At 44.5% G+C, this 21632-nt stretch overlaps 1 protein-coding gene across 1 annotated transcript in view; it reads right to left on the bottom strand.

Annotated features, from left to right (window-relative positions):
• The window catches only part of DAPK2 (death-associated protein kinase 2), a 156468-nt gene extending 134836 nt beyond the window's left edge, over positions 1–21632 (bottom strand). Inside the window, exons 1-2 of the mRNA XM_006831551.1 lie at positions 21627–21632; positions 14932–15029 (exon numbers count right to left, since the gene is read on the bottom strand). Coding sequence (XP_006831614.1) covers positions 14932–15008 — 77 coding nt within the window. The 5' untranslated portion in view covers positions 15009–15029; positions 21627–21632. The remainder of the gene's footprint in view (positions 1–14931; positions 15030–21626) is intronic.

Raw genomic sequence — 21632 nt, 5'->3', positions numbered from 1 at the left:
TCTGGAAACGTAGTGGTTATGAATTGGGCTGCGCATCTCAAGGTCAACAGTTAGAAACTACCAGCTGTTCCACAGGCGAAAGATAGAGAAAGCCAGGAGGCAGGCTTGCAGAGTGTGCCCTTTGGTTGTTTAAATTATTATATATTCCTGAGTGTTTTTGTGTACATACCCCCGACAAAAAAAAAAAAGAACAAACAGAGGGAATACTGCTGAATGATGTAAATACTGCTGAATGATGATGCATGGAGGAGACTGTAATCATTGCAATGTAACAATGTTGTAAAGCCGATGTTCTCCCATGGAAACTATAGCTCAGTTCACAATAAAAACTGTTTTAAAAAAGCAGTGGCAGATCAGATTTGGCTGTAGGGCTGTAGTTTGACTTCTCCTGGATTACATGAAGTGGGAGCCCCTCCAGGTGAAAGTTCTTGGGTTCTAAGGCCTGTGGAAAGAAGGCTCTGAGAGTGTGCCTCAGTCAGCCTTTCTCTGCAGAGGAATGGGCTCAGGACCTCAAGCCTGTTTCAGGTCTGAGACACTCTCCAGAGGAGAGATGATCTTCAGAGGATACTCCGAAGCCACAGCCTTTCTTTCTGTGGGAGGCCCTGGAAGCTGCAGGTTTTACACAGCTGCCCACCTGCACTATTAGAGCACTGGGAGTTTTACTACAGTTGAGGTGGTGGGTTACCTCTGGCCCTAACTCCTACCACTGCCTCAGATCTTAACGTTCACTTTGGCATCCCCAGCAAGAGTGAGAACAGGGATGGAGCTCTTTCCTTTGCTCTCTCAAAAGTACCCTCCTCTCCAATAGCACCATCTCAGAGAGCTTTCTTATAGAACCCTCAAACCCACCAGCTGCTCCTCAAAAACCCTATACAGGCTCACTCTGAGTCAGAACTGTTCAACAGCACTTAATAACAAGACATTTTGTTTAAGAAGAGACAAATCAATGAAACTCTGATGAAGTTCTGGGCTCACCCTGTGAACCACACATCTCTCCTACCTCCTGGTAAGGACAAACCATGGGGCCCAGGAGGAGAAGGGAAGAGCTCTTTGCCTCTGGTTCTGACTGACCGGGTCAGGTAAATTTTACAGGTCTTATATTCATCACAAAAGCCTTGGTGGTACTGGGGGTTAAGTGCTGGGCTACTAATAGTAAGGTGGTTCAAATCTACCAGTTACTTCAGGGAGAAAGATGAGACTGTCTGCTCCCATAAAGATTTAGTCTCAGAAACCGTAAGGATCAGTTCTACTCTGTCTTCTATAAGGTCACTATGAGTTGGAAGTGACTCAATGGTAGAGAGTTTGGTATTTCTATCACATGAAATAGGAATTATGTAATTTGCCTTATCTACCTGGTGTTGCTATTGGATCCTCAAGCTATTCATGAAAATGACTGAATATGTAAGAATGTGAAAATGAAATGAAAACACAGTAAAGCTGCAGAGAAAGAATGTCATTTGGAATTAAGGGGAGAGCAAAGAAGACTCTGGAGTCCTGGTGTGGCACTGTGAGTTAACGTGGCAGACTGCAAAGTCGTTTGAACTACAAGGTCGGCGGTTCAAGCTCAGCAGCTGCTCCTCGGAAACCCTATACTGGGTCACTATGGGTCAGAATCAACTCGACAGCACTCAACAACAACAACAACAAAGAAGACTCCAACTACTTTAAATTTTCCTACAGCAAAAACATTAATGTACCTTTACAAAACTCTTATTAAACTACCCAAACTATACAAAAGTAATAAAAAGTCTTGGCAATGTCCTAAGGAAATAAGTACATGCTGGTGACGTCATAAACTGGCTCAGTCCTTTTAGTTTCAACCATTAAAAGTCATAACCTTTGGTCTGGTATTCCACCTTAGGGACTAGACACAACAGAAGTAATACAAAGAAACTAAACGTGTTCACAGGAATGCTTTTTTTTTTCACATTGAGAAATGAGAGAGGAAAGTTAACTGAGTTAGGAATATCTATAGTGTGGAGTCCTGGTGTGGCACTGTGGGTTAATGTGCTGGACGGCAAATTTGGTTTGAACCACAAGGTCGGTGGTTCAAACTCACCAGTCGCTCCTCAGAAACCCTGTACAGAATCGCTATGGATCAGAACCACCTCAACAGTACTTAACAACAACATAGTATGGTACTGTGGGATAAAGCACTGGACTGCAAGGTTGGTTTGAACCACAAAGTCAGCAGTTCAAACTCACCAGCTGCTCCTTGGAAACCCTATACAGGGTCGCTATGAGTTGGAACTAACTTAATGGCACTTAACAACAACAACATAGATATTATGAAGTTAATAAAAATATATGGACTATGTCTATTTTTTTTTTAAAGGCCAGTATTCTTCAAAACTGTCAACATCGTGAAAGTCAAAGAAAGGCTAAGGAACTGTTCCAATTGAAAGGAGATTAAACAGATATCACAAAATGTAAACATGATCCTACACCGGATCTTGGACCGGAGGGATAAAATATGCTATCAAGGGTATTAATAAGACAGTTGGCAAATTAGAAATACTCAACAGAAAAACCATTCTTAGCTCAAAGGCCATTCAAAACTCAGATTTGGCTCTAGAGTTTGATGTCTCTGGGTAAGGATATTGTGTCAGTGTTAAATGTCCTGAATTTGATAACAATCATATTTTCATGCAAATAGCACAGTGCCTTCTACCATTTGTTTGCCAACTATACCACAGGCCCAGAGGCATTTTCATAAGCACAGCTATGCCAATTGGTTTTCACATGTTGTTATTTGGAAATTGGCATAGTGCACTGACAAAAATATTTTGTAGGGGGAGGGCACAGTTGGCAAACATGTACAAGTCATGCATTATTTGGGAAAAAACCTATACTGTGGTTACAAACAAGAATGTCCATATTCTTAGGAGATACACAGTAAAGTATTAAGGGATAAAGTAGCATGATGTCTGCAACCTACTTTCAAATGGTTCGGTGGTGGTGGTGGTGTGCCGTGAAATCTGTTCTGACTCATAGCGACCATGTACAGGGTTTCCAAGACTGTAAATCTTTATGGGAGCAGAAAGATGAGGCTTTCTCCCGCAGAACAGCTGGTAGTTTCAAACTGCTGACCTTGCGGTTCACAGCCTGATTTGTAACCACTATGCTACCAGAGCTCTTTCAAATGGCTTAGGAACAATGAAAAATGACAGACAAAATGTCAAATTCTTGGTTTATATGGTTTATATGGAAGCTCTCTTTTATTCTTGCAACTTTTCTATTAAGTTTGAAATTATTTCAAAATAAAAATTTAGCATATAGGTTCTGGATACATAAAAACGGTATTAGAAAGAGGCTGTTGCTGTTTAGTGCCATTGAATCAGGTCCAACTCATAGTGATCCTGTATAGGGTTTCCAAGGAGCAGCAGGTGGGTTTCAACTGCCAACTTTTTTATTCACAGTCCAGTACTGATCCTACAGAACCACACCAGAAGTCTAGAAACAGGTTACTGGTTGACATTAAAATGAGTCAAAAAACACAACACAAGACAAATTTGCATACTGGTGGTTAACAAGTGGAAAAGAAGCACAGAAGATACAGGCATACAGTGTTTTCAACTAGCCTCATGTATGCACCGCACCCCTCCTCGGGTTTGAACAGTTTTCTTAATGCATACTGGGCTCAATTAGAATGACCCCGTAGGACACACGGGTGGCACTGGTGTTGAGCTTCTGAAAGAAGCTGCCGCATGTGCAATGCACCACTTTGTTTGAGTGGCTTTGTGCTTTGTTTCCCTAACAATGGGTGAAGAAAGTGCCTCCCTGTCTCATCCAGGCTCTGACACCAAGGGCCCTCCACAGTTCGCTGTCCTGCTGGCAGCCCCATCCTATGATTCTCTCCACATGTCTTTTCACCCACATCAGTCCCTCTGCTCCTTGTCTGAGGTAGAGGCCTTACCACCAGGTGGTTATCCCTCCTTTTCCCAGAAAAAACCACATGCTCTTCAGACCACCTCCTCTGAACAACTGGCACATTTTGGAGGTCCCTCCATTCGCATGATGTAGTCTGGATCCACCTTGTCATTTTAATAGCTTTTGAGGAAAGTGTCTGCTTCAAATGAGCCTTAAGTGCTTCCAGGACAAGGCCTGAACTGAAGTTTCCTACATGTACTTGGAAGGAGCCCTGGTGGTACAGTGGTTAAGCACTCTACTGGTAACTGGAAGGTTGGTAGTTCAAACCAACCAGCTCCTCCATGGGAGAAAGAGATGTGACAGTCTGGTTCCGCATATGTTACAGCCATGGAAACCCATGGGCAGTTCTACTCTATCTTACAAGTGTCGCTGTAAGCGGGAATCAACTAGACAACAACAGTTTATTAAAATTTATTGATACCTATTTGGTGTCCAACACATGTGGCGCTATGGGTTAATGCTCCAGACTACAAAGCCATTGAACTGCAAGGTTGGCGGTTCAAGCATACCAGCTGTTCCTTGGAAACCCTATACAGGGTCGCTATGGGTTGGAACTGACCCAACGGCACTTCACAACAACAAAACACAGTAGATATATGGGATCAGTTCTTGTTGCCTGTGATAATGACCTAGATAGAGCACAGATGTATAAATACTCACAAGCTTTTGCACACACATTCATACGTACCCACTAACCATTGGGAAATCACTGGCTTGTTCAGAGCACAGTTGTGACCCAAAGGGTTGCCCTGATGCTAACATCAAGCTTGCCTGTGCCAGGCCCATGAAGTTCTGGAGCCTACGGCACGAGTGACAAGAGGCAGCTGTGTTGTGCCGCCATTTTACATCTAGCTGGCTCATGATTCCTACAACCAACCCCACTATTTTCCTTTGTTTCACAGGCCAGTAACTCTTGGGAGCTCAGGGCTATCCAATGTCCCCTTCTCCAGAAGTGGGCTGTGGTATTAACAGACTGGCTCTGAGACAAATGCCATTTCCTGGCTCACTGTGGTTGAGTGGGCTGCCATTGACACTCCTCACCCACCTCTCCTATTTCTGGCCACTCTCCCTAAGCTGGGCCACAGTCCTGTGGCTCCCTGGAAGAATTCCTTCAAGGCTGCCAGATGGAATCTCACCAAGGGAATTTTGTGGCCTGATGTGGTCCCTTTTGCTGTTCTGTGCACAGGTGATGGAAATCTTATCTTTCCCCCTTTCCTCCTTTTCTGTCCCTCATCGGGCTCAGGATAAGTCTCTTGACCACCACTACCACCACCCACTAACTATTCACCCTGTCCTTGGCACAATTCTAGATGACCTCTGAAGAATCTCCCAAAGACATTTTGATTAAATTATTTATTTAATTAGCATTGGGTACTAGAAAGAGGTTACTGGCTTAACAGAGACAGAGCTTTGCAATCGGACAGATCTAGAAGAGAATCCCAACTGCACTATTCAGACTATGTGACCGTACATTTGCTATTTAACTTCTCCGAGTCTGTTTCCTCATCTGTGGAATGGGAATGCTATCCAGCTCATATCACTTTAATCCCAAATACATCTCATGGAACATGCTCTGCTGTAAAAAGATATTTTACATATTTTATTTAAGGGGAAAAAAATCAAGTTGAAGATAGTTATGGTTGTGTGATCTCTTTTGGTCCACATACACACTTGCTTTATTTGGAAAATTTCTGAAACTCAATCGAAGAAAATTATGACTAAAGTTTATCTGTGGGACATGAGAATGAAGGGAGGGTTACAATGAAGGGTGGGAAGGGTTAGGGAAGATGTTTTGTTTTAACTTTACAGTCTTCAAAACTTTATGATATTTACCTCGCATTATTATTTCCACAGCAAAAAAAAAAAAAAAAAATTAATTGGAGAGAGATACAGGCATACCTCAGAGACATCGTAGACTGGATCCAGACCACCACAAATCAAGTGAATATCATAATAAATGTGAATCATGATTTTTTTTTAATTTCCCAGTGTATATAAAAGTCATGTTTACACTCTACAAAAGGGCTTCAAAAATTTATGGAACATTTCCATTATCTTTTCATTCTATTATTCTAAGAAGTTTTTTGAGCCCCCTCGTGCTATAGTATTTATGAGAGAGCTTGAACTCGTGTGAGAATTACCCAGATGTGACACAGCGACACACAATGAGCATATGCTGTTGGAAAAACGACATTGATAGACGTGTTCGACACAGAGTCACCACAATCTTCAATTCGCAAAAGAAAAAGCACTACCTGTAAAGTGCAATAAAGCAATGGGAAATGAGTTTTTTTATTTTTGTTGTTAAGTGCCATCGAGTCAGTTCCAACCCATATAGAGTTTCCGAGGATCAGCTGATGAACTTGAACCTCTGACCTTGGAGCTCAAACCACCTTTGCAGTCTAGCACATTAACCCACAGCCCCACAGCATGACTCCAAATGAGGTATGCCTATACAATAAAACCCCTTTGCCTCCGAGTTTATTTTAGAAGCTCTTGGCCCAATGACTGATAAGGGCATTGGCTACAGAACCCAGACTAGGTCGAAATCCAAGCATTTCCTGTAGGGTTCTATTTTCCTCCCCAAAGAGGCTGCCTTAGCTAAACTGTGTGTAGTGAGTGATCTTAACCACAGATAACCCCATCAGGAGACTGAGGTCTGGCAGGAAGCCCCACCAATCCAGCTGCCAGGGGAACTCCTCAGCTCCGTTTAGGAAGGGTGAGGCTTGAGTACAAGGGTTTCTTCTCTGACCCCAGACTTTCGCCCTGAAAAAGATGATTCTGCAGGTTAAGTTCCTGGCAGGGTGCTTACACACATAAGTAAGTGGTAGAAGTCTTGTCTTCCATTCAGGAGACCTGGGTTCAATTCCCAGTCAATGCACCTCATGGTAAGCCACCACCTGTCTCTCAGTGGAGGCTTGCTGGTTTCTATGATGCTGAATAGGTTTCAGTGGAGCTTCCAGAACTAGGTAGAAAGTCCTGGCGATCTACTTCCAAAACTCAGCCCATGGAAACCCTACGGATTAGATAGAGTTGTGTTCCATTGTGCATACAGTCTCCATGAGTCAGAGACTGACTCAGTGGCAGCCAACAACAACAACAGCAAGTAGTAGTTATCATGGCTGCAGCCTTCACCAGGACAGACGAGGCAGAGAGTAGTGGGAAGTGGGGAGCAGTTCTGAAGACGTTCCCTTAGAGTGAGCGATGGGCTGTGAATAAAGATCTGAATGTGGAGTAAAAGCAAATTTCAGCCTGTTCATTTTAACCAGCACAGTGCAGTTGAAAAGCCTCTACATAGTTCTGTGAACTTGGGCAAATCACTTCCATTCACTGGGCCTCACTTTTGTTATCTATGAAATGGAGCATTTAGACTAAATTCTTGTTGAGCTCCAGTCCAACATTAATGTGGTATGATTTTATGTTAATGTGGAATACTGGTGTGGCACTGTGGGATGAGCACTGGACTGCTAACTGCAAGGTTGGTGGTGGTTCAAACCCACAACTGCTCCTTGGAAACTCTATAACAGGGTTGTTATACTTGGAACCAACTCGATGGCACTTAACAACATAATAATCTAAGAACAGGAAAAAAGAAATCACTGATCATTATATCCTGCTTATATTAAATTACCTGATGTCCTTGGACCTACAGTATTAGTCAAGGAGCACTGGTAGCATAGTGGTTCTAGTCAAGCTGCTAACCTCAAGGTCAGCAGTGCGAAACTACCAGCCGTCCCGTGGGAGAAAGATGAGGTTTTCTGTTCCCATGAAGATTAACAGCCTCGGAAACTCTTTGCAGGGGCAGGGTCACTATAAGTCAGAACTGACTCCATGGCACACCACCACAGTATTACTCTATGTCCCATTGGGCCTATCTATCAATGCCTTCAGAGCCCTGGTGTGGCGCTGTGGGCTAATGCGCTGGACTGCAAAGTTAGTTTCAACTGCAAGGTCAGTGGTTCAACCTCACCAGCTGCTCCATAGAAACATTATACAGGGTCACTACAGGTGGGAACCAACTCGACAGCACTTAACAACAACAACAACAACCAATGCTTTTACCTAAGAAGCATCACTGCCTCCCAGATGTTCACACTTCCTGACTCTGATCCTGCTATTCTACCTTCAAAGTCAAACAAGAAAGAACACCCTCCCCTAGAGTCTAGCCAACTCCCAGAAGTCTGCAACTTAAAGGAAAAAAAGGCCACAAGGTCCCCAGCCTGCTGCTATTGCCGGTTCACCATGTGGCCTAGCATAAATCACTTCCTTCTGGCTTTGTTGTTGTTAAGTGCTGTTCAGCCTTGTAGTCAGCAGTCCAGTGCTTATCACACTGTACTACCCCAGGACTCTGGTCTTAACCTCCTCAATAAAATGACAGCAGGATGAATTTCTCTTGAAGAGCTCTTCCAGTTCTCGTCTTTCCCTGCTGTGTCCTACTGATGGCTACCAAGGCGAGGAGAGGCCAAAATCTGCAGACCAGAGGCAGCAGACAAACTCCAGTGTCCCCACTCAGTGATGGGAGTCAGGTGACATATGCAGGGTCAGGAAGCGTCTCATCAGAGCGAAGACTCCAGCCAGAGCACTCTGTTCTGGAGCAAAGTCAAGCTCTGCTCTTTTCTCACAGATGTTTCCTTCCTTGGGAGATAAGGACACACAAGGCCCCCAAAGGAATCAGAAACATACGCTTCAGGGACCAGACCAGAGGGTAGAATTAAGGCTCTTTGTTTGTTAGGAGTCCTGGTGGCACAGTGAATAAGCAAGCTCTCAGCTGCAAACTGAAAGCTGACAGTTCGAACCCACCGGTTGCATCAAAGGAAAAAGATACTGGCAATTTGCTTCTGGAAAGATTTACAGCCCTGGAAACCTTATGGGGGTAGTTCTACTCTGTCCTACAGGGTGGATATGAGTTGGAATAGACTTGAAGGCAGTGTATTTGTTTGTTAAGACATGATTTTAGTTCAAGTATAGCATAATCAGTTAACCAGTTGCCAGAGGAGATTCCGTCTCATGGTAATATCACGTGTGTCAGAGTAGGAACTGTGCTCCGTAGAGTTTTTAATGACTGATTCTAGCATACGTGCAGGAAAATGCACATACCATTCATGTACAGCTTGATAACTTTTCACAAATAAACACATCTGTGAAACAAGCACCCACACCAAAAACAGAATGGCACTTGTACCCCCAAACTCTCCCCTCAAGCTTCCCTCCAGTCACCAATGCCCCCAAGATAGCTCCTATTACGACTTCTGGCACCATTGATACCCATTGCCTGTTTTGAACTTTCACAAATGAAATTACATAGTAGGTGCTCTGTTGAGTCTGGCTTCCTTTTGTTCAACATGATGTTTGGGAGCTTCATCTGTCCTTACATGTGGCTGACTGTCACTCATTGTCATTTTTGCATTATAAGGATTGCATGATGGAAAAAATAAAAATTAAAAAAATTTTAAAAAAAGGATTGCATGATGGGCTAAAATCGGGAAGACAGTTCTGAGTCTAAGCTAGGGTATTCACTGGCGGCAGAAGCAAGTTTAAATACTACCCTGTATTAAACCAAGTGATTCTCTGCTGTTGTTCCTAAAGTCCCATACCTCCCTCCTGGATACATAGGATCTGGGGAGTTAATGGCCCCAACTTGCCCCAGAGCCTCAGTTCATTATCTGGTAAAGTTCAGGGGCTCTTGTTTATTGAACACTTACACTGAGACACAGCATCTCATTTAAACCCCACTACACTGTACAGGGTCACTATGGGTCGGAACCGACTCGACGGCACTTAACAACAACAACAACAACAACACTGAATTACTGGTGTGGCGCTGTGGGCTAATGCATCAGAGAGTAAAATCACTTGAACTTCAAGGTCGGTGGTTCAAGGTCACCACTGCTCCTTGGAAACCCTATACAGGTTCACTATGGGTTGGAATTGACTCGATGCCACTTAACAACAAAAACAACGGTGAACTGTGGGCTACGAACCACAAGGTCAGCAGTTCAAAACTACCAGCTGCTCTGCGGGAGAAAGATGAAGTGTTCTGCTCCTGTAAAGATTTACAGCCTCGGAAACCCTGTTCAGGGTCACTATGGGTCAGAACCAACTCAACGGCACTTAACAACAACAACAACAACAACGCTGAATTGCAAAGTTAGTTTGAACTGCAAGGTCAGCAGTTCAAGTTCACCAGCCACTCCTCAGAAACCCTATACAGGGTCGCTATGAGTTGGAACCATATGGTACTTAACAATGGTACTTAACAGTAACAACCATGAAGTAGGTACCATCATTATTCCTAATTGATGGGTAAGAAAACTGAGGCTCAGAGAGATTGAGTAAATTGTCCTAAGGTTGAACAGTTGGAAAGGAGACTCAAACCTCAAACTGTATAACCCCAATCCAAATTGTTCTTCACCCAGTACTGGCAGGGAGCTTGCCAGCCAGATCTAGCACCCCTTGCTCCCAGCTCACTCTCTGAGGTCACAGTGGCCTCTTGTCAGCTCCTCAGGCCCCCAACTCCTCCCGACCTTAAAGCCTGCGTCCATTCTGTTGCTTTTGCCTGCACTTGCCCATTGCTTCTCAAACTGACTTCTTCAAAATAACTGCCCTTGGCAGAGACTTATTTCTACATATATATTCTTATGTGCTGTAAATATATCCAAGAATACTATAGTGTATACAGGGGGCAAAGTTTTGAAAACTTCTTAGCCATAACTAAACACCTCGAGGAAATGAGTCACTGGACTTGGGGACATAGAATTACTGCCTTGAGGGACTATAATCTCAGGGGACATCTAGATCAATTGGCATAACATATTCCACAAAGACAATGTTGTACACCCTACTTTAATGAGCAGCAATTAAAGCCTTAAGAACTTGCAAGCATTCATCTAAGAAGCAACAATTGGTCTCTCCTTGACTAGAGCAAAGAAGAGTGAAGACAATCAAAGGACTAGTGAATCACACAAACCACAGTCTTCACTACCCTAAGACTAGAATAACTAGATAGTGCCTGGCTACCTCTACCCACCACTCTGGTCAGGATCACAGGTCCGGGACAGAGAGGGAGGCAAAAAATGAAGAACAAAATTCAAAATCATATAAAAGGTCAAACTTACTGGTCTGATTAAGACTAAAGGAATCTCTGAGACTTGTAGCTCTGAGCACTCTTCAGATCTCCTGGAATTGAATCCTCCCCCTAGGGATCATCTTTCAGCCAAACAACAGAGAAGAGAAGAACTAGGTGGTGCCCGATTATCACTATCAACTACTCTGAGAGGGAGCACATTAGATAATGTTGGATAGAGTGGGAGACAATGTGGAACAAAATTCAAAATTATAAAAAGACAGGGCTTAATAGTCAGAAAGAGAATAGGGACACTATGGCCCTTCACCACCCATCAGGTCTGGAATGGAACTCATCCTCATGGCCCAATTTCCAACAAAATGGTGAATGGATATATAGGGGGGACAACATTAATGAGGTCTGTTCACCATGGAATGGTCAACCATTCAAGATCAAAAGGGCAACATTACCCGGAGACAAGGTTGAGAGGGAATGGGAAGGAGGCTGGAATGGAAATAGCAATCACAAGGAAGAAGCCCGATAACTGTTGTTCCATGGAGGGGATTGCAATCATTGCGGTGAAATAAAGTGCATGTTTTGTTGAATGTAAAACTGAAGATCTGCTCTATAAACCTTCACTCAATTCACAATAAAAGTTGAAAATAAATAAATAAATGAGGGCCTGGAAGAGAGAAGATCTCTCAAAGCCTTCTAGCTTCTCTGACCTCGAGACTACAAATCCTAGGATGTTCAGTCACTCCAAAGACTCCAGACCTCTGCTGTCTCTTGCCCACCCCTGTGCTTAGTTAGAAAGTAGGGGGTGGAGGTATATTCCAAGGCTCCCAGACTGTCAAGTACACAGCCTTCATGCACTGTACTAGCAAGAGAATCAAAAAGCAATGAGATATCTTCCATAAGAGTTCATGTCCCTGATTTCCCCCAGGGAACTGCTGCTATTTCCTTCTTCACAACTTCTACTACCTTGCCTTCAACTACTGGGTTCTCTGCCCACTGAATGTCTATGTTTTACTCACCTTGTACCCACAACACTTAGCGCATATCTCTACACATATATGGTGTGGCCAACATGAGGCCACCAAATCAAATGCTGCTGGAAGGGCCTGCCAGGATCTTCTGTTAAGGGATGCCACTTTTCCCCTGGTACCTCAAGGCCAGGAGAAGCACCTGAAGTAGAGAGAACTTGGCTTCCCACCAGCTGACCACCCTTGTGCCTGGCACACTCTGCCCTTCTCCCATCCTGTTCACTAGGCCCCAGTAGCTGGTCTTAGGAGCCTGAGGAGTCATCACCTTCTAGGGAGCTCTGTATTCATTCATTCCTCCACCCAATCAGCATCTGACAACTAGTCAGCCAGGACAGACACTTCCTGAGCCTGAAGGAACTATGCTGCCTTCCATTCTTCTCAGAATAAGGTTCTCTTGGCTTTGATGCTCTTTCTGTTTTGTCTTTAAAAGAAAAGAAAGCAAGAGAATTCATCCTGACCCAAGAGTTCCATAAATGGAAAAGACCTTCTGTTTTACTTCATGGATACAGGGAGGAGGTTGGTTGTGGTAGAGTGAATTGTTTAATACGTCCCTTCTAACCCTAGTCTGTGTAACTCCCAACAAATGACTCTTTTCCTGATGGGTCAGGGTAAGAGAAAATGGGAAAAGATATAACAGGATGATTCAGCTGTGGATGAAGTTAACACTGTAAAAACATGAAACGCTAGCATGGGTATAAAATGAACCATCTCAGGAGCAGAAGAGAGGGATCCCACTACCATCAAATAGAAGAGCCAAAAGTAGAGTGCATACTTGGGACACAGAGATCCCTACATATTGAACCTCCCTGACACAGAGACAGAAAGCTCTGACACCGGAGGATTGGCAGAGCAGTAGCAGCAGAACCAAGAACTAGAGTAGGAGACAGAGTGGTGGGACTCCCAGTCCATGGAGCCAGCAAAGCTGAATGAGTTTGGGCAGGAACAGGGTACCTCCAGGCACTTACTTGAGGAGGCTAGGTTTGCTGACCCACAGAGCTAGAGCCGAATGCCTTCACACTGAGGCTTAGAGTGGAGTGGTGTGTCCTGTGGGCACTTATCAGCAGCCCTAAAAGAGCTTTGTAACATTGACCAGGCAGAAAGACACCTTCTTTGTGGTGGGCATAGCTAAGGAGAAACTTTCCTGACTGGAGCAACTGTGCCCTGAATATTTCTGACCCTGAATTATAACTTGTTAACTTCCCTAATAATCCTCTTAACTGTGAGTATGATGGCTGAGTTCTGTGTGGTCACTGCAGTGAATTCTTGAACCCAGGTGAGTAGTGAATGCTATCGGAGGAATGGTTGGTGCCACGTTTTTTGTACTGGGTTGTACAAGTGAGCATGTGAGTTTGCAAGCATTGTGCTCAGAGAAGAGAGCATGACTGGTCAGGTACAACCTGGACTGGTTAGAACCCTGTCAATGTCACTTGTCATTAACTGACATTAAACTCTTCAAACCACAGTTTCCTTATCTGAAAAAGGAGAGTAACAACAATTCCTCTTTCATGCATAGTTGTGAGGATCAAACTTCAGAGCAGGTTTGTATTTGTTTTTGATTTTTAATGTTTTATTGTGAAATATCTGATAGTTTACATGGGAGAACATTAGTTTTACATTCATCCTATCGTATATCGTTTCATTGCCATGGTTACAATCCCCTCCATGCATCATCAACCAACCAAAGGGTATACCCTGCAAGCCTGCCACCAGTCATCAGCACACAGCCCCTCTCCCTCTCTGGGTCTAAAGTCCCCAGCTGTTCCATCTCTCCATGTCATCATCTCTGCCTCCATCTCAGGCATCACTGCTTCTCTGGGTAGGGTCCCGCTCTCTGCTCTTCTCCCAGGGACTGGGAATGATTCTTGCTCTAAGGATTTGTTCCCTCTTTTGAGCTGCTGCATCCATAGGTGTAGGTCATTCAGAGCAGGTTTTATCATCACTAAACCAAAAAGCTTGTTGCTGTCAAGTCATCTCTGACTCACAGAGACCCTAAGTGTGTCAGAGTAGAACTGTGCTCCATAGCACTTCTAAAGGCTGATTTTTTGGAAGGAGGACACCAGGTCTTTCTTCTGAGATGACGCTGGGTGGACTCCAAACCACCAACTTCTCAGTTAATGAGTAAAACACCATCAGTACTGGATTGCAAACTACAAAGTCAGCAGTTCAAACCCACCAACTGTTCCTCGGGAACCCTGTACACGGTTGCTATGGGTCGGCATCAACTCAACAGCACTTAACAACACCACCAACAACAAATATTAGCAATTGTTAGAAATGGAAGGTGAGAAGAGAACCTCAGAAAATGTTTATTTCTCTCCAAATAGTAATGATTTTCAGATCTCCAAGTTTAGCCCTGGCTGCATCTTGGATTCAGCAAACTTATAATGAAAATCTACTCAGACCCCCGGAAACTATATGATTAACCTCATGAGGTTGGTTACTAAAAACAAACCCAGTTTCAATAGGATACTTCACCAACAACTCAGGCTCTGAACTTTAAAAAAAAACATTCTAGGAACCATAGAGAATCTTAAGTGGGACTCAGAGAAGAAAATCAACAGTCCAGGCCTCAGTCCTCAGCCTGGGAAAGACTTAGTGGGAAAGTTATCACATAAAACAAGAATGATTTTGTTCTGCCATACTGTCCGCAGGTTATACTGAAGACATAGAACTCAACAGTTCTAGCCCATTTTGATGGCCAGTCTTTATTTCCAGAGAAATGATTATGGCAGAGTCATCCATGAAAATGAAAACGTCTCAGGCTCGTTTTTTAAACTTTTCACTAATCCTATGACAAGCTTTATGTCACAACTTTGTATAACTGACAGTCATACAAACAGAAGCATAACGGTGGCTCCTTCTCACATCCCCTCCACATTTCATGTGATCTCTTACCTTCCCAGCTCCTCCCCGATGTCATAAAAGTCCTCCACCTTCTGCTGCTTGAATGTCTCCATGTTTGGGCTCCTCATTGAGGCAAGGAGCCTACCAATCTGAAATGGGATGAAATATGAGGTTAGGATAGTCATGCAAATTAGCACAAGTCGAAGGGTGTAGGGTCTAAAAAGCTATAGGAAAACTAATCAAATTATTTTTATTATGTAAATTATTTTTATTGTGGTAAAATATATATATATAGCAAATCATCTGCTATTTCAACCTTATTTAGGTGTATGATTTCATGACACTAATTATAGTCACCATGCTGTACAACCGTTGTCACAAGTCATTTCCAAATTGTCATCATCCTTAACAGAAACTATGTACACCATAAGCAAACTCCCCTTTCCTTCCTCTTACCCACCTCAGTAACCACCAACAAACTTAACTTTCTATGCATTTGCCTATTCTAGATATTTTATATAAATGGGATCATAATGGTATTTTCCTTGTAAGTAATTTTCCCTCTAAAATCTCATCAAAACCACAATTTAGAAAAATAATAATTTTGTATTTTGATTTATTTCACTCAGCAAAATATTTTCAAGGTTTATCCATGTGGTAGCGTATGTCAGAACTTCATTTCTCTGTATGACCAAAATGATATTCCATTGTATAAACATACCATATCTTGGTATCCACTCATCTGGTGAGGGATATTTAGGTAGTTTCCACTGTTTCTTGCTCAAGTCTCTCACCTGTGGTCGACAATGTATGTTGTTGTTAAGTGCCGTAGAGACAGTTCGGACTCATAGCGACTCTGTATAGGGTTTGCAAGGAGTAGTTGGTGGGTTTGAACCAGCAACACATTTTTAAGGACAGAGAAAAAGAGGTCCCCTCATTTCTTCAGATTTGCTCTAAAGAAGTTCAGAGAAGCTGTCCCATGGAGAACTTTGGCAATTTGTTCTCATTAAATTCTTATCTATTAAGAAAAAAAGGCAGCTATGATGCTAGGATGCAGTAGAAAAAAACACTAATTTTGAGTCAGAAGTACTGCAGTCAAATCTGAGATCTGCTTGAACAAATCATTTAAGCTTCCAGAGCCTTAGCTTTCTCATCTGTAAAATGGGGCTAATACTATAAAGATCAACTGCAGTTCTTAAACTTATTTTGTATACTATAAAATGTTGAGAAGGGAAAGGGATTATCATGGCCTCAGCTCTCTCAGAGCCTGTGTCACCCAGCGGCAAGTCTGAACTGATTTGTAAGCTCACGCTCATCACCCCAAGGGAGACATGGGTAAGAGTGTTGTGGTAAAGTAAACTAGGCACCAGAAGCCCGAGGTCCTGGTTTCAGTTTTGCCTGCAACTAGCTCTACAACCTCATCTCTGGTCAGAAGTATCAGTTTCCTCATCTGTAAAATGGAGCTAACTCTGCCTGCCCAGCGCAACTTAATGAGAGAGACAAAACTTATCTGAGCCGTGGGACATGCTCCCCACTTCACCAGAAGCTGTTTTCATCCTCCAGTATCTCCCACCCCAAGGAGCTCACCCACGCCTGGGAGAGCCACATGCCACCCTAGCCAGTACCCCAAGGCATAGGGCACATCTGCAAAATACAAAGCTAAAACCAGCTGCGTGTAGATGCGTCTTTTAAGAGTCATCAGCCAAGGTTTCTCAGAGATTATTTCAGCTGGCGATGGCAGCTTTTCTTCTGCCTGCCAATCAGATACCAACCACACCCAGGACCCACGAACCCAAAAAGACTGCTTTCCCCAAGCAGGGTGGAGATACCATTACATAAGGGCACATCTCATCATCCATCACCAAGTGTCTGGAGCTGTTCTAACTCTCAAGGGATATAACATTTCAACCTCTCTCCTCCACCTCTGCCCTCTGCAACCAGAGCTCTCTTAGCCGGATGTCGTCTACCTGCCACCCTCCATCCCACTGAGGCACACATGTCTCTGGAGACCTCCACACATAGTTGACCTGGATCCTGGCCTTGCTCTCAGGGTCACCTGCCAACCTCGTGGCTGTGGGCACCCATGCCTCATCACATTCCTCTGCGTTCTGTCTTTACTTTGTGCTCACCAAGGCCCAGGCAAGGATTTGTTGTTGTCAAGTCAGTTCCAACTTATACTGACCCTATGCACAACAGAATGAAACACTGCCATCCTCACAACTGTTGTTAAGTTTGAGCCCATTGCCCTGTACCAATCCACCTCATTGGGGGTCTTCCTCTTGTTTGCTGACCCTCCACTTTACCATGCATGATGTCCTTCTCCAAGGACTGGTTCTTCCTAAGAACATGTCTGAAGTATGAGAGACAAAGTCTCACCATCCTGGCTTCTAAGGAGCATTCAGGCAAGCATGGAAGACTGAAAAGAGCAGGCTCCAGGAACCCAGTTCTCACCTGGGCTGGATGTGAATTGGCAGTGTGACTCTCCCAGCAGGCCTCAATCCTTTCATCTGCAAACAGGGTAGTAACATCTCTACCACCTATTTTGCTGGGCTCCTGTCAGGACCCACTGTGCATATGATGTTGTTGTTGTTGTTGTTATGTGCCGTGGAGTCAGTTCCGACTCATAGTGACCCTGTACAGGGTTTCCGAGGCTGTAAATCTTTACAGGAGCAGAAAACCTCATCTTTCTCCCACAGAGCAGCTGGTAGTTTCGAACTGCTGACCTTGCGGTTCGCAGCCCAATTCATAACGACTACGCTACCAGAGCTCCTTACTGTGCATATAGGAAGGGTTATTACTATTATTATTTAACTCACCCAAGGCCTGTGTGTGTTTCTGTTTTCCCTCAGCCATTTTGGCTCCATTCTGAGAAAAAGGATTTGAGATAGGGTCCCCTGGCAAGAGTGGCTTGACCAGAAACAGAATCTGAACCCAGCCTCACCCCACCTTCCTGGCACTAGCCTGAGGTGATGGCACTGCTGTCTACCATCTTCTTTTTGCTGGGGAAAAAAAAAAAAAAAAAATTCTTCCAAATAAACCATTTGGGTCAGGCCCTGGAGACATGGGTTACTAATTTCATATTGGTTGACAGAAGCAGAAACACCAAATATACAGCAGGCACTCCGTAAATGTTGACTGATGTAAACAGGTCACTGTTCAGATATTTCATCAGGTCCAAACAACTGACAACTTAAAGTCCTTTCTTAACACCTCCCCCTAGGATGGATTTGCATTTTACTAGCTCAGAAATGTAAAACTAAAGAGGAGAAACTGAGATAAGATTATAGATATCAACTGGAGCCCTGGTGTGGCTCTGTGGGCTAATGCATCAGACTGCAAAGTCGTTTGAACTTCAAGGTTGGTGGTTCAAGCTCACCAGCGGCTCTTGGGAAACCCTATATAGGGTCGCTATGGGTCAGAATCAACTCAACGGCACTTAACACCAACAACAACTGGGACCTAGAGAAGGACCTGGGAGGCACAGAGACAGATCTGGCCTGGCGAAAAGCTGAAACCACGAGGCAGAGGGAAGGGACACAGAATTCTGGCCAGAGGCACAGACATTCCAAGAATGAGGCCTATCTTAATGCCTACATTTTTCTTACTGGAATCCCTGAAATTCACATCCCTGCCCTCACCCCTTCAGGGGGTTAAGATGCACAAGTATGCTTTCAAAAGTTTGTGGGGAGATGCAGATAGGTCCCTTGCGATACAATAGCAAATAATTGTTATCAGGACTGATTGTAAGGGCTGGAAATGTAGAGGTGGATGTTTGGGGGCAAAGAGAGGGGAGTGATTAACCTTAAAGTCTAGGAATGGAAGTCCCTGGGACCATCGAAGGAGAAGAGCAGAGAAGGGAACCCTACCCAGAGAAGCAGTGATGCCAGGGATGGAGGCAGAGACAATGACATGGGGAGATGGAGCGGCTGGAGACTTTGGACCTGGAGAGAGAGAGGGGTGGTGTAAGGATAACAGGGGGCAGGCTTGCGGGGTATACCCTTTGTTGATCGATGATGCATGGAAGGGATTGTAACCATGGCAAGGAAAGGATATACGATGGGATCATTGTGAAGCTAATGTCCTCCCATGTAAACTATCACATAATTAATTCACAATAAAGCATTAAAAAAAAAAAAAAGTTTGTGGGGAAATGAAATTGAAAGAGAATGGGTGTAAAACTGATGTTCTCCCATATAAACTATCACTCAATTCACAATAAAAACTTAAAAAAAAAAAAAAAAGATACTGGAATTTTTCCAGGAACTTTTTGAAGCACCTTCATATTTCCTAGAACCTCACAGAAAAGACCTCACATATCATCTATTTGAGGAATTCTAAACTCTGCTTCAGAGGCCACCAGGGTGAGGAACAGGGCCCTCATCAACTTCAACAGGAACATTTCCACTTCTTTCATACTACATGTTGGGGTTCTGGGTAAGAATTCATTAGCAAAAAAAAAAAAAGTTTGGAAACCACTACAGTCTGTTCCAACTCATTTGTTTTACAAAAGAAGGAAATTGAGGTCCGCAGAGGGAAGGGGACTTGCTAAAAGTCACACAGCCAGCCAACTCCAGCTGCTCTTCCCAGGGCTCTATCAATTGCAACCCCCATGCCTTCAAAGGTGGCATCAAGGGTTGGGGAAGTCAGAGACTTCCTGAGGAACAACCTTGGAGGGGGTCTCCAGAACTGGTAGCATCACCCCATAAAGAACTCTGAACATTCATTAAATCCTCTTTCTCACCAGTCCCAGCTCACCCTGCAAAGTGAACTCAAGTTCCTCATCCCATCTCGAGTGTGTGAAACAGAATCATGCCAAGGGAGCAGGCAGCAGCGTGGCTCAAGAATTCTTGAGTGTTCCCTCATATATCCCCCACCCCCAATTTGGAATCATTACACTCAGATTCTAGGGTGGCTGCCAATGGAAGGGAGGGAGCTCAGGCATTTACAGCGCCCCTCTGTACATTCAAGGCTTTGACTCATTTCATCTCTACTCACCACCTTTGATGAGGAAGCTAGGGCTCAAAGGTCAGCCACCAACCTGATTTGACATGAGAAAGTCCAGTTTCACCTGGTGGTGTGCTTGCCCACCCCCACATTTATTAAATGGGGGAGAACTTTGGGAGGTGGATGGTTGCAGTGGTCAGGGTCAATTGAAGTCTTCTCATTCCTGCCTGTCAGAAATTTGCCCTCAACAAATGCCCTCCACAAACACCAACCAAGTCTCAGAATCATCACTGAGGTCACTTTAGATGCTAAAAACCCATTTTGGGAGATGGTTGAGGGATGAACAGGATTCTAAAGCTTTCTGTGAAGAGGCCAAATTCTCAAAAGGATTGCAGGGGCAATACTTTTCAAAGGGGCAATTCAGAAACCTTAGCAGCAACCCCACACACACACTAGATTCTAGAGTACAAGGGTATCTGGGGCTATGCTTCTCCACCTGTCCCTTAGAACCTTCCCAACTCACCTTTGACTACCTAGCTATAATACTCCTACCCTCCTATCAAAGGAGCTCTGGCAGTATAGTGGTTACGAGTCTGGCTGCTAACCTCAAGGTCAGCAGTTCAAAACTACCAGCTGTTCTGCGGGAGAAAGATGGGGCTTTCTGCTCCCATAAAGATTTACAGCCTTGGAAACTCTAAGCAGGATCGCTGTGAGTCGGAACCGACTCCACAACACGTTATCACGACCACCCTCCTATGGTGAGTCTTGGTGTGGGCGCTATGGGTTAATGCATTGGACTGCACGGTTGATTTAAACCTTAAGGTCTGCGGTTCAAGCTCACCAGCCGCTCCTTGGAAACCCTATACAGGGTCGCTATGGGTCAGAACCAACTCAGTGGCACTTAGCAGCAACCCCTCCTACCTTCCCAAACCTACCACTACTTGCTAGGCTTCAAAAAAGTTCACCTCTCTGGGTCTTATTTTCTCCTTTGTATGGTGTGTTGTTGTTAAGTGCCATTGAGTTGGTTCAGACTCACAGCGACCCAGTGATGAAGCAAAATGCTTCATCTTTCTCCTGAGAAGTGCCTGGTGGGCTCGAACCACCGACCTTGTAGTTCACAGCCCATTGCTAAACTTACAATGCCAACAGCGCTCCCCTTTATAGGGTTGTTATTGTTGTTTCCACCTATAGTAAACCAAACCCATGCATGCCATCAGCACTGTCTGAATCACTGTTGGTAAGCCTTCTAGGCACTTCTACCCTAGTCTGTAGCAGATCTGCTGTCCACTCCCGACGCCCACCCTAGCCCTGCTCCTGGCCAGGATTTCTAACAGTGGAACCTGGTTGAATGGAGTCTTCCTCCCTGTTAGCCCCATTACCTCTGTGGACCAGTGGGGAGCAGGAGATGTAAGAGGCAACCGAAGCTGAGAAGACTTAGCTCCTCTCCTCACGGGACTCGGGTATGCTTTCCTTCCTCAAAGGGGCCTAACTTGATGGAAGTCTGTCCCCTCTCCCAGGGTGCCAGGCCCGCAACCCCCAACCCAGCCATCCTTCAGGTCAAAGGGCTAGGCTTCAGAGTAAGCCCTGAGGATTCAGGAGCAGGGATCGATTCTCGGGTTCCGGCCACAGCGGCCAAGGCAACAACTGACCATGTCCAAGCGCGGCGTCAGGGTCCAGGGTGGCGAACCCAGGACCAAGAGAAAGCACCCGAGCTCTTGTCCCAGCCAGACAAGCCGAAGCCCCAACCTCGGGACCCATTCGCCCCGTCACGCATTTCCAGCCCTCATATCTGAGCTACTCACTGCGGG

The sequence above is a fragment of the Chrysochloris asiatica genome, unplaced genomic scaffold (assembly GCF_000296735.1).
Source record: "Chrysochloris asiatica unplaced genomic scaffold, ChrAsi1.0 scaffold00004, whole genome shotgun sequence".
Classification (NCBI taxonomy): domain Eukaryota; kingdom Metazoa; phylum Chordata; class Mammalia; order Afrosoricida; family Chrysochloridae; genus Chrysochloris; species Chrysochloris asiatica.
Note: the sequence above shows the minus strand (reverse complement) of the source record. Positions and strands in the feature narration are given on the sequence as shown.